This window comes from Mastacembelus armatus, chromosome 20 (assembly GCF_900324485.2).
Source record: "Mastacembelus armatus chromosome 20, fMasArm1.2, whole genome shotgun sequence".
NCBI classification, from domain to species: domain Eukaryota; kingdom Metazoa; phylum Chordata; class Actinopteri; order Synbranchiformes; family Mastacembelidae; genus Mastacembelus; species Mastacembelus armatus.
Window position 1 is genome coordinate 13,349,558 of NC_046652.1, and position 14,008 is coordinate 13,363,565.

Genomic DNA, 14,008 nt, shown 5'->3' on the forward strand with positions numbered 1-14,008 from the left:
CCCACCAGGAAGAGTCTGCAGCGCTGACGAGTCTGTCCGTACAGAGTACCCTGGACAATAAACATCCTTTCTGTCTTTACATCGAATATACGATATTGACGCTTTAACGTAGTATTAAGCATGTGTGTCCGCGGATAGTTGCTTGAGACCGAGTGGACAGAGTGATGGGACATCGCATTTGGGCTCATTTTGTCTGTGGAGAGTCCCGTGATGCACCATGATCCCTGTGTCTCTGCTGGTGTGTGTGATGGCAGGCTGGTGTGCTGTCTATCTGGCCGACACGCTGCTGAGGGTGAGTATTGGTTCTTGTTCATGTTGGTTATTTGTTTGTACGTGCAGGGGTGATAGTCGCAGCTGGCCCGTTGTGTTGACAGACTCTTTATCTTTCCTTTTGTTTGCTGCACAGTTCAGTGTCGCTGCTGTTTGTTGCTGTTCATTGCATTGTATTAGTTGTTTTTCGGGTTTTAACTCTGCACGTTTCTATCTGCTGAGTAGCCATCAGTGTCTGTGACAGCAGAATTAAACATTGGAAACGTTTATTTTCTGCGGATCATTCGAAAACAAATGACTGTTTGTACTGAACTCACTATGAATGTGGTCCTCGACCTGTTTCAAGCCTTTTAAACATCAGGTCAGCAGGATTCACGTTTAAGTCCATTGAAGATATCTGTAATTCAACATTTGACCAGTCAGAATGTAATTGTATATATCTTAAATTACAATTATGACTAGTCACAAATACATTACAGATATCTTAAACGTGAATCCTATTGACCTGATGTATTAAGAAAAGAAAACAAGTCTGGTGCTGCATAAACGTTTCCAATGTTTAATTCTGCTGTCACAGACACTGATGGCTACTCAGCAGATAGAAACGTGCAGAGTTAAAACCCGAAACACAACTAATACAATGCAATGAACAGCAACAAATAACAGCGACTGTCATACAAAAAGGAGAACAGATCAGTTAAAATGTCATATTAGATATCTTGAATTAAAATTGTGACTTTAGAAATCCAAAATGCAGTTATGTATATTTGAGTGAAATCTATTCATTGTTAAAATGGCTTGCCATATGGACCTGCTTTGGTCCTCTTCTGTGTTGTCTGCTGCACAATTATCTTTCTGACCAGATCTTTCTGATACACTGGCACAGTTCACATCAAACTCTTTTGGTGCTGAATACACACAGTAATTAATATGCATAGGGGCACAATTCAGTGCTAAAGCAGCCCACCACCAGCTATGAGACCAAATTGACCAGAGTTTTACTGGGCTTTAAACAGTCTACAGATCCAGTCATTTGAAATTTAGGCCTCAAAATGTCTTTGGGATGATCTTAATAGATCATTTTGTATGTTGAGCTGATTATATGATATGTTTTTGGGAAAATATCACTATAATAATAATATCACTTGGTAATAAATGACATTGTTCTGTATTAATATCGGGCATGCCAACAAGGCTCAGCCTCAGTTTGACCCACTATGAACCAACTCCTGCAGCACCAGCGAGAGACTTCAGGACAGTGTTTGGATCTACACCCACATTAAAAACTAAGGTGTTGCTGAGTCCAAGAATTACTTGCAAAGGAATTTAAACTGGCATCCCTCAGTGTTTTTGCCAATATGTGCAATGAGTAGGTCTTAAATTACATTTGAAGTGAGCTAACAAAGGTCTTAAAACATCTTAAATTTAACGTGATGACAAATTCAGAAATCTTTTCTAGTTAGTGAAGGGTGACAGAGGTGAGGACATAGACCCACAGTGGCATGTTCACCTTGCTTAGCATGCATTAAGATGACAGACTCTATTCACTGATTTACTTTTGCATAATTATTATAATGTTGTCACCACTGAATATTAAATGTATGCATTAAAATATGGGACAAATAAAATTCCCTATTAATAGTACAAGACAAAACATTTTATGGATCAAAATTGGACAATTCTATATTACTAGAGGTGGCAATTCTCATCTGCCTTTGTGGACTAATAACATTAGGTACAATTAGACCTTTGGTACAGGTGAAGGCAGGAAGATGTTGTGAAGCTCACTGAGTATTTCTGATTTGATTTAAAAACCTGTACGTTTACCTAAGTAATGAGATATTTTGTTAAAGGACTTCACAGTTTTATAGCTGTTCTGTTTTTAGACATTAATCATGTCCACGTGTACATTGGAAGAAGTTTTTCATGCTGTAGTCATTCCTACTTTTTCTGCTGGCCATTTAGAGCTCCTTTCCCTTTTCCCTCCTCCCACTTTATGTGCACAGAGACAAAAGAATTCACAGTCGTCTTTTCATGCAAAGATGTAATGAAATTGTTCATCTTCACTGTGATTTACATTGGGATTAATTTTAGTAGGTGTGTTTTAATTGCTAGTAGGAGGAATAATTAGAGTTTAATGTTTTAACCTAGTTTTAAAGCTTATGAGAGGATGGAGACAGCAAATTAGCTATAGCTTGATACCATACATCTGTTGTATTGCTTATCCTTATTTAACAATGTCCACTTTTCCATCGGCTCTGTTTTTGTTCCACAGTCAACGGTGACACACCGGATCAACTATGAGTCATGGCTAGCAAGTCGAGGGCTGATGTTGTCTCCTTTTCATGTGAGATGGCAGACCACGATGTTTAACCGGCTGTTTGCATACTGTGCTCGCATCAACCCGCGAGCCCTTTACCTGTGGTGAGGATTTCTTTTTCTTCCTGAGGTTTCTTTTTTTTCCCCAGTAAATTGTTTTTGCCCAGTTTCACTGTCTAAAGACAGAGAGTGTAATGGTGTACAAACTGTAAAGCCCCTTGAGACAAATTTTTGATTTGTGATGTTGGCCTATATATGTAAATAAAATTTGACTTGACACTCTGATCATAGATAAGCATCAACATCTTGAAACTGCAGTTTGATGTACTGGGATCAAAGACATTAGGGTGTACAACAGCTTGGTCAGAGTTTCTGCCTGTTGAAATATTATATCAACTATCACTATGTGGTAGTGGTGTTGAATGGCGAGTAGAAAGGCCGCCTATCTCTATGTGTGGAGGATATCTGGTCCCAGTTTCGGGTGAGGACGTGGTCTGAATTTGGACTGAATGATCTGTTATTTGGCAATGAGGAAAGGTAGATACACATTTCTGCAGTGATCCTCTGAGCCCAAATAGACTACAAACTTAAAGGTTAACTCTGTAGAATCACAAAACATACATACTTCTCCTACCATCCCAGGTTGGCAAACCCGAGAAGGTGTGTGTAGCATCTGGACAGTTTTATGTCTGAGAATTGCTAAGACCTCCTCACCCAGGTCATCCACTGCTGCAGTAGATCTAAAGGTAACATGGCATTCACTCCAACCTTAATGCTTGCCAAAGAGTCAGCACCTGCATTTACATGGACTCTAATATTCCACTTATAATCAAAATAATCAAGTCAGCATCAATGTAAACAGTTAAGATGGAATCTCTAATCAGAATGATTTCCATCACATTTAAGAAATATTGTCAGTGGATCCCAATTTATGCGTAAATTCTGATCTTGTTAAAGAAAGGGTGAAAATAAGTGGGTCATACTGACTAGCCATCGTTTAATGTATGTTTTTCGAAGCGGTCTCTTTGTAGTTGATGGATCTTCTAATGACAAACCGCGAAGAAGAGCTGTGAAAGATGACACTCCTCTAGTGGAGTGTGCACGGCTGCCAGCCGGCGGCCTCCTACTCAGCGCAGAGTAAGCCTGCGCAATAGTGTCTCATACCCAAGGAAACAGATATTCCACGGAGAGGGGGGAGCCCAGCGAACACTCTGCAGTGAACAAAAAGGTGATCTGAGCAGCTTAGCTCCATCATGCGATCCACATAATATGCCAGGGCGCATCTATGGACACATGAGGAGGAGGAGGAGGAAAGAAACCCCCCAGTGTGATCACTTTATGCGATCACACTTTATGTGATCTGAACAAACTAGTGACGCATTTAGGCATGTCTGCAGGGTTGAGCATCTAATCTGAAGACAAGCTGGAAATACTGAGAGAGCTGACAGATTGTTTAGCGTCTTTGCGGAGGATAACGCCAGCAGAAGCGCAGTCTTTCTCAACAGAAAATGGAGAGGGACCTGCAGTAACAGTTCGAACGGAGTGGCCATGAGCGCACGTAAGATCACAGAGAGGCCCGTGGGCACGTGCAATAGGGGCCTGCACACTCCCCACAGAAAACACTATGGTGAAATAGTGAATAGTAGTCACATACACTATGGTCTGAGTGGGCTGGAGGGAAATCTTTTTCTAGTTTATCGCAAAATATAAAATGCTCAAATTAGCCACTAGAATTTCCTGTGTTGAGACATAAGAAATAAGTGTCTTCTGAGCTATGGACCCCACTGGTCCCTTGAACCAGCTGACGAAAAAGACTGGTTTTTAGGGAAGAGCTCGTCCAACCTGCCGTTTATGTCTGAGAGTGATTGAGACGGTTTGGGTGAGGGACCCACACCAGGTGGGCAAAGACGAATTTCTCTTCGGTGCGCAGGCCCAAAAAAAGGATATGACCCATTAGCGATAGCACAGAGGGCTGCGACTCTGGGTTACAGTAAAAAAACAGTGTTCTGCTTCAGCATGTGTTAAGTTATGAACCAGCTCTCTTTGCTTTGGGAGGCAACGTCAGGTTGCAGTTTGGCTTCTGTACCAGAGGTTTCCAATTTATGTCTTTCCAGTGTAAGAACATTTTCTAGATCTTTGGTGAGCTGTTACTCCATGCTGATGCATCTAGCCTGTCCATGCAATAAGTGTCCCCAGAGACATCCCCCATACGCTTTAGAACAGTTTTTCCAGTGGTTTGCTGATAACAAACTTGTCCAGCAGTGGGTTTGGTATGAAAGCCTTTGCCTTCTGTTGTTTTCACTTGTTTCAACTCCTCCAGTACAGCCACCTGCAACACCCATATTCTTTTTTTCCTTCAATTGAATGAGACAAAGGAAGCATGGATCCAGGTAACTAGCTTTGTTCAGCTGCCCGTTTCATCCTTTCACAGATCAGTGGTTACAAATAGCTTTATTGGCTGTAATGGTATGTTGAACATATTAGGTATTTCATTCTGGTACATCTGCTCTTAATGTGTGTAGGCAGAAACAAAATCAATTTGACTGAGTATACAAAGCAAGTTTAGCATATGTTTATATAAATATACAGGTGCTCATCAGTTCACATGCCTCTGGCACTATATGAGAAATACTGGCCAAGATAAATGATCATGTTGTCATTGTGATTTTTAAGGTCTTGGTTGTGGTTTGTCTGGTGTTTGTTTGCTCGTTTGTTGTCAGTCGACAGTGGTTCTGTTCCCACTGCGAACTTGGAGTACAAAACTAAATATCTGTGGGAGGACGCTCGATGAAGGGGCAATGACAAGTCCTTCATTTAAATATTTATCTACTGTGCATCGTGTTACAGGTAGAATTTTTTTTTTTTGATAACCTGAATTTTCCTTCAGGGATGAATAAAGTTCATCTTATCAGCTTGAGAAAGACAAGTGTTCTGTCTTAGTGTACCACTAGTGTTATGCTTATTCTGTGACCTGTAGCAATGCAACAGTGAGTTTTTAATGCTAGGTGCACAGTTTATGCAGATCAGTGATTTATTTAAATGAGGGAGGACAGGGTTAATGAATATCACTGAGCAGTGGTGAAATATGTTGTGATTTTCAAAAATCTTCATATGTCTTTGATATAGTTTTTAGTCTTAGCTTTCATAATGTAATTGTGTGCAGTTTCTCTGTTTTTAGTTGTTGTTTTTTTTTTTACACTTCTATGACAGCTTTTATTTTGTTTTTAAGACAAATGTATCACATTTTGGATGAGAAAATTGCATTATTTGAAATTCATCCTCTGTTGTTTTATTTTTTTAATCTCTCCCAGGTTCAACAGTGGTCTGGTGTTTGGTATAGCAGCCATGCTGGGATCAGTGGTGCTGCTGATAAAAACGCTGCAGCAGACACTCGCTCAGATGACAACAAGCAACCCTCGGATAGGAGGTCAGCAGGCGCTACAGGTGGTGGTATGTATATATGCGACTGGACATTTAAAAACTTTCACAAATAATTAATACCAGATGAATGAAAATTTAAATAAACAAATTAGAGGATTCTTTATTTATATTTTGCAGTGTCATTCACGAAGTGCAATTTGAAAAATGTTTCAGACTTTACTGGTTGTAAAACATAAAGATGGACAAGAAAGTCAAAATATTATTTCAGTCGACTAGATTTTATATTTCTTAAGCAGCATAAATAGCATTACTGCATACAAGGTCAGAGACCAAGTAGTGTTCAGAGTGTAACCATCCTTCAAAGTTCATATAAAGCCTGTAAAATTCAAATGAGTGGGTGAAAAAAGCCTGCAATTATGACGAGGGCTCTTATTTAGCATTTTCCTACTGTTCACTTTTTATTCTTTGAGGTGTCAATAGCCGTATGGTAATGTGAGCACTATTCCCAATGGCCTGCTGTAGGTGATGCATGGGAAGCTATTAAAAGTCCATTTACAACCAGGTATTCAGCCTGTGGTGGCAAAAATTGCAACATACAGCCAGTGGTGAAGGAAAATGCAGACCATACAGAAAAATCAACAAAATGTTAAAACAATTATTTTGATGAAGAAATACTAAAAGGGACTGGGTAGGAAGAGCGAAACACATCTTAGTGATATAAATGTTGCATGTATTTGCCAAATGTGCAGTGCAGATTTCCACCTAAATTAAATGATTGAAATGCCCATAAAATTTATATCTAAGAGGCAGTAAAAATATCCCTATTACAGGATGAGGATGTCTGTTTATGTTGTGTTTCTGTATCAGTCACATTTGTCTCTCTCTCTCCTGTTTTTGGTTGTGGGTATGTCTTCAGGTCCCTGGTGTCAATCTGCCCACCAGTCAGCTGGCCTACTTCTTTATTGCCCTGCTGCTTAGTGGAGTTATACATGAGCTGGGCCATGCTGTGGCAGCACTGAGGTAATATACTCACACACACATTTACATAACAGTGTGTGTTGCCACGACAACCAGCAGAGTAAAGAGCATCCACTGGACATTATGAGGAAAAAATAGGATAGACCTGACCAAAACCAACAAACCCAAAATGGTGGTAAAAAGTGTTATTTTGTGAATTTGCTACAACATTTAAGCTCATCTCACCTCTCTTATGCATTTGGGCTTTATAGGCCTATAATAGGGACACATTAGTTTTTGTGTTTGTCAGTAACAACATGCGTCATTATGTGAACCACATGTGACTTGGATTAAAAAATTGTCCTCTTGGTCTTCCTCCTCCTGCATCTACGACTGTTCCACGATTGCAAATGTTATCTGGCCCTGAAAATACATTATGACTTGGCAAAATATATACAGTATACTGTAAGACACACAGAGGAAAGACAGGTCCTAACAAAATATATGCTTAGTGATCCCCAGCTGGCAGTCAAAAACGGAAGACCTAAAAAGATCATGGCAGTCAAAAGAAAAAAGGATATGTGGTCGCTGCTCCAAAGGTTAATTTAGGACAGCGATACACTTCCTCCTACAAGATAAAACTTTTAATTTAAAAAGGAGGAAAAAAAATTATTTTAAAAATTTCAGTGCTTTAATGACAGTTTTTATAGAGCCTAATGACCTTTCAAAATTAAAACTACTCCTAAAGAGAGGAGAGACGGGGTCTAATTACTGCCCGAGGTGTATCAGTATGTCACAGTGTGAGGCAGAGTAACTGACAGACACTCACACACAATATACTGTACATGTATAGCTAAAAACATATACACTACCAGTCAAAAGTTTGGACACACTTTACCATTGGATTGAATGAGAAAGTGTGTGTAGCCCTCCTGGCTACCTGCAGGTTCCTGTTGTGCAGCACCACTTAACCACACAGACACTGTTGGTGAAGATTTCAATCTTTAATGTATTTTGTCAAATACTCTGGTGCTCCAGCTCTCCTTGTGGCTGGCTCTCGCTCTCCTCCCGTCTTCTTCTCCTCCTCCTATGACAAGAGGAGTTGGTGATTGTTCATCCCCTACACCTGTCCCTAATTCAGCCGCTGATCCTCTGGCCTCTGCCCCACCACTCCCCCTGCAGCCGTAATCACGCCCCGCCACCACAGTGTGTCCAAACTTTTGACCGGTACTGCATCTTAATGTTGTTATTGTATATTGTCCATAAATTAAGTATTTCTAAACAATAAATTGCAACTGATGCTTTGGCAACATTACTTTGTTGAAGCTTTCACACCAGTTATGCCCCTTTGAAATGAATTAAGATCAACAAATTTGTGAAAATGACACAAAACAATAACAATTATTATACTAATTCAGTTACATTTAAACCATCAACATCGCCGAGAATTTTATTTTTCATTGATGAGTCTCAATTTTTAAACTTCTCGGGTCGATGGTCATACATGGCATACAGGCTGGACCAGAGCACTAGCAGTTAAATTATTTTAGTTATGGTCATCAAGAAATCAAATACCTGCTGATATATCATTATTAGTCTCAAAAATCAGTCATGGAGGGATTGAGGGATGAATTGACCTCTGTCTTTGAGCATGTGATCAATAATGTATGCACTTTGGTGTCTAGGTTAAAATGATTGGGCCTTTTTTTTGAGTGTATAACATCTTTTTGTCTCCCACAGGGAGCAAGTGCGGGTTAATGGCTTCGGCATGTTTGTGTTTGTGATGTATCCCGGTGCATTTGTGGACCTATTCACCACACACCTCAACCTCATATCACCCACTCAGCAGCTTCGCATCTTCTGCGCTGGTAAGACTTTTTATTTGTGGTCTAGTCATCAGAGATCTTACGGCTGAGCTGGTAATCCTGATTATTTTGCCGGCTAATGTAATCACAGCTATAAATCACAAATATTAGAGGCATTTTGTTAAATACTCTTCAGTTTTTCCAGAGAAGGTCACTCTGACTTTTTTTTTTTTTTTTCGGAGCACCAGACAGCTGTGTCACATCAAATTATTTTACGCTGCAATTAAGAAAATTAGATTTTAATGAACTGATTGGTGGAGCTGCTAGTTATACATGCATGAATGTGACTGATGTCTTATACGGGCCATCATAGGTGATTAGTGTGTGCCAGCAAATGGATGATTATTTCAGTGCAGTCTGGTGTAAAAAATAGGACCATTTTTGATTAAAAAAGCAGTGAAATAAAAATACTTATATGATGGTATTCACTTCATGTATAACAGGATATCTGCACATCTTGAAGTATTAAGTTTTAAATGTAGTTAAAACTGTATTGAAAACATGCTACAAAGACATTAGATTAGAACAAGATTGTACACACTGAACATTACATTTTAGTAGCGATTATATATATGGAAAAAAAAAATCACTTGCAACAGAGTATTTCTACTGCAGTAGATAAGTAAGATAAGTAAGTAAATACTACATGTCCTCTGTCTAAGTCTATATAAGCATCAGTGAATTTTCTTTGCTTTCATGGGCCGTAAGAGGGCAGTGAAGAGTTGTCTTAAAACTGTGGCTTTAATAATCCACTGTAGGCTTTTCTTCTACTTATTGTGGTGAGAAAATAAGTTGGGTGTTGCCCACAGGCATCAAAGATGTTTGTCAGATGACAAAAGAGAAAGAGAAATATGCTATTCTCATAAGGGGAGTGGTGACCTAAGGACATGCTGTGTTTATTTATGTGACTGTTTCTTTTTGTCTGCAGCAGACGTTGCTCTGTAGGCAGGGGGTTCTCTCGCATAACATGTTTATTATGTATTTCTGTAGAGATAGGTAAACAACGATGCATAAAACTAATTTTATGGTTTGTTTACTTTATCAAGTCAATGTCAGAAACATATCTAGCCTTTTTTGCTATAAGGCCTGAAGAAGAAGCCTTTTAGTCTGGTTCTGGGATTTTGTTTCACTTTTAGGATGTAGTAACCAGCATTGTCTACTTTTACAGACTTTAAAAACATTTTATTTTCCCAAGGTTTGCCTCAAAAATACTTTCTTACATGTTGTGTACTGTAAATTTTTCCCTGGCCTGTTGCTTGATTCAGCTGTCATCACATTTGAATGCTGGCTTTGCATCAGATACTGTGTATTTTTCTTTGTGCAAATGGCAGTGGCTTCTTGCATAATTTCTATAGTATAGACTGTATTTTTAGTGCACAGTGGTTACTGTCTTACCACGATATCTGACAGCAAAACATCTGTTAAAACAGTATACATAGAGCACTCTACTACTCATTCTGGCACTTATAGCCTTATTGCCTTTTGTTTGCTTCATTTTAAGAGGGTTGTGGAGGACAGAATCATAATAATATTTTCAATATTCGGGAATATAATTTAACTGTGGGGTCTTTGGAATAGAGCTGCAAAGATGAGTTGATCATGACCTGTTCAAAAAACTTTTGTGCCAAATATTTTGGTAGCTCTCAGTCGCTCAGTCATTGTCCAAGCAAAAATGCCAAAAATGCCAAATGTGAACATTTGCTGCTTGTCCTGGTCAAACAATATGATAAATTTAAGATTAAATTTACAGTTGCACTAGGTTAATAATGTCAACTGGTGCTAAGCATTTTTTGGGGGGGGTCTTATTTACTTACCAAGTTATTGATGAATCAATAATTGTTAGATTTTTTTTTTTTAATATATGGACTTGAAATTATGGTCAGAAACAGAAAAGTTAGTTAAATTTGTAAGCAAAAATGGAAAAAAAGAACTAGCCTAATGTTTTGAAATGTTACGTTTTCCTGAGTTTTTATTCTTCTGATGATGGTAAATTGAATATTAAAACTACAATGAGGGTTTAATGCTATTTGTTGTCTAGTATCATGTTTATATAAGCTTCTGGATATCTGTGGCTTTTGGACTATTGATTGATTTAAAGAAGACATGTTAATAGACCTCCTTTTTTTCTCTTTTTTTTCTGATGTCTAATGGGCCAAATAATTAACTGGAACACTTATCAATGTTACTTGTAGCTCTGTTATATTATTATTATATTATATTATTATTAAGTAAATTATTACTTCATTACTGACAACATCAATAAAAAGATTTAATAAATGCTCCACTGAAAATGTGAAAATTTAAAAATATGTTTTTGTTTGTTTTTCTTTTTTATAGGCGTGTGGCACAACTTTGTTCTGTGTGTCTGTGCATTAGCCTTCCTCTTCCTGTTGCCCGTCGTTCTGTTTCCCATGTACTCTACTGGAGCTGGGGCGCTGGTCACAGAGGTTGTGCAGGTCAGTGCAGCAGGTGTTTGTGTGGGAACCAGCTGTTCATGTACCACCGTTTAGGTAGCAGTTTTTAAGGTTTAATTGAATCATCGGACATTTTGATAAATACAATATCCTATCCCTGTGCAAAGTTTAACAATTATTGGTGCAGATTATGAGAGAAAAAAAAAAAAAAGATTGTTTTGCTTCTCATTCAAAAACTATTTCTTTCTCATATTTCTTTTAGTTAGTGAGTCACATAGTCACTGAGCATCTCATTATCAACTTGGGTGTCGTATAACACATCTCTTTGAAAAAATTAAAAATGCATCCCCTGAATTAGCATGATCATTTGTCATTTAAGCCATTGCTGCTATTTTCCTCCATTGCAGTAATTTATAAGCTTAGCTGACGAAGCATAAGTGATCTTTAACATGATTCTCCCTACATATCCATAAGCTCTTCACATTTTGAGCTGCAATAATGACAAAAATGATAAACATTTCTACAGCACTTTTCAAAACAGAGCAGCAAAATGGTTGAATGAGGATGAAGACATTTCATGGCTGCAGCGACGCAACTTAAGATCATTTAGTTAGGAATCATACATAAGATGGAATAAACAATATAAAATGAAACAATAACAAAACACATGAGGCAGGTTGGAATAAAATAGTGTTGCCACGTTCAGTTGCTGATGTTAAGGCTGTTGCTCAATCACACATTAATTACACACCCCTAACTAACCAGCTCAGTCCACATTCTCCAGTAAGCCAATTTCTTAACTATGTTAATGAGGAACATTGTTCCTGTAGTGACACTAGGAGATTTGTTTTGCACCATGAGGAGGAGCATAGAGCTCTGCTGACCTGTCTTTCTCTCACTCTGCCTAGTGCAAAAATGGCAAAAAAATGGGAGGAAACGCATGTAACCAGATTTTTTTTCTAAGGAATCTGTTTTTTTTTATGTGAATGGAAACACAATGGGCAGCAGTTGGCAAAGCAGCATTTATTAGTTAAGCTGTTTGTAATCTATTGAAACCATCTTGCTTTTGCCATCTTATGACCAGTTTTAAACCGATTTTAACATCCCACTGCATGCCTTCCAACCAGGGCTCTGCAGCAGACGGGCCCAGGGGCCTGTCAGTCGGGGACATTGTCACTGGGCTTGAGGACTGTCCGGTCAGGGCAGTAGAGGATTGGAGCAGCTGCCTGTCTCACCTCTCTCACACCCCACAGACTGGATACTGTGTCCCTGTCACCAGCCTGCAGCCCAGCTGGGCTCATGGACGAGGTGTGTGTGCTGCTTGTGTAGTAAAAGCAACACTGACCCTGTCAAAAATATTGCCAAAAGATATTTTTAGATATTTACTATTATTAATTCCTATTGAAATTCAACAGAATACATCTGCTGTGGCTGAGTTTTTCAACCAGTCCCTTTAACTTCACTATTTTTAACAACTTAGAACTCATGATTGATATGCATTAATTCATGTATTCAGGCACACACGAGACACTGTTCACTTTTGTGTAAGCCCAGTAATTCATCAGGCATTATGTGCCTGAATTCATATTTTTTCATGCATGAATATAGGGTAATTCATGTACCCTTACCATAAAGTTTATTTTATATATATATATATATATATATATATATATATATATATATATATATATATTTTTTTTTTTTTTTTTTTTTTCAAAAAGCTATTCATTAAAAACTCCCTGGTAAAAGGTGTCCAATTAAAGCTCCTGAGACTTCTTAGTTCTCTGTAATTATCTGGGTGGCAGACTGCATCCTTTGTAATTTAGTGAGTGCAAAAGTGTTTCTTTATTGAATGACTATAATTTCATAAAAAGCCACAAGCATCAACAGAAAATTAATTGGTAGCTGTTTTCGTAACTTTTGTTCTCTCCATCGTGGTTTCCAACTGTGTCTTTGTCTTATGTGGAGCAGAAGTTTGAACATCTGTATGTTGTGTTACAACATTTTCATGTAGTTTTCATCTTTAACAGTTTTATTTATTAAAAAAAAAAAAAAAAACTGACAAGAATGAAGATGAATCACATAATAATGAGAATAAATTTCAGCTCAGGCAGCCCCAATTTCAGTTGACCTTAAAGGTTAATTAATTAATGAATTAAACACAGCACTTCCCATCTTTTCTCCACTAACCTGTTATGTAAAACATCTTCAAAGGAAATAATGATCCTTTTCAACAAAAGTGTGAAATGTATATACTTCTGTGGTTATCTTCAACATCTAGGTGTTCAAATGGGATGTGTTGCTGTTTTTTTTTATTATAAGAAACTGAATATTTTGGGATTTTGATGTGTCGGTCAGATAAAACAAGACAATGTCACTTTGGGCTTTAGGCAAGTTTAACAGCCATTTTCAGTATTTTTGTCTGATCTATGAATTTAATCAGTCTTCTCTGTCTACTTTTTTTTCCTTCTCTTGTAGCGTTCAAGCGTTTGGATGGAACAATGGACTGCTGCAGCAACAACAGCCTAACAGACCTTTGTTTCTCTTACGTTAAACCTCAAGGCAGGAATAGCAGAGAGAAGGAGGTGACACTCACATGCAGGCTGGGGATTTTTGTGATTCAGCAACACTTTTAGAAAACCAAACATATTTTTAATACTTCCTCTATGGAGTTCTTTTTGTTCCCACTGTGGGTTAAATGGTTTGCAACTCCATTATTTAGTTTAATGGCCACAAATAATAATAATAATAAAAAACCTTTTATGTTGATTTCTAAATGTCAGACATTTTGTGTGACAGCGT

General features: G+C 38.1%; 1 protein-coding gene across 1 annotated transcript in view; it reads left to right on the plus strand.

Moving 5' to 3' along the window:
• The window catches only part of mbtps2 (membrane-bound transcription factor peptidase, site 2), a 16,604-nt gene continuing 2,596 nt past the window's right edge, over positions 1 to 14,008 (plus strand). Inside the window, exons 1-8 of the mRNA XM_026291921.1 lie at positions 1 to 292; positions 2,546 to 2,694; positions 5,901 to 6,039; positions 6,887 to 6,990; positions 8,668 to 8,795; positions 11,130 to 11,248; positions 12,334 to 12,514; positions 13,685 to 13,791. Coding sequence (XP_026147706.1) covers positions 218 to 292; positions 2,546 to 2,694; positions 5,901 to 6,039; positions 6,887 to 6,990; positions 8,668 to 8,795; positions 11,130 to 11,248; positions 12,334 to 12,514; positions 13,685 to 13,791 — 1,002 coding nt within the window. The 5' untranslated portion in view covers positions 1 to 217. The remainder of the gene's footprint in view (positions 293 to 2,545; positions 2,695 to 5,900; positions 6,040 to 6,886; positions 6,991 to 8,667; positions 8,796 to 11,129; positions 11,249 to 12,333; positions 12,515 to 13,684; positions 13,792 to 14,008) is intronic.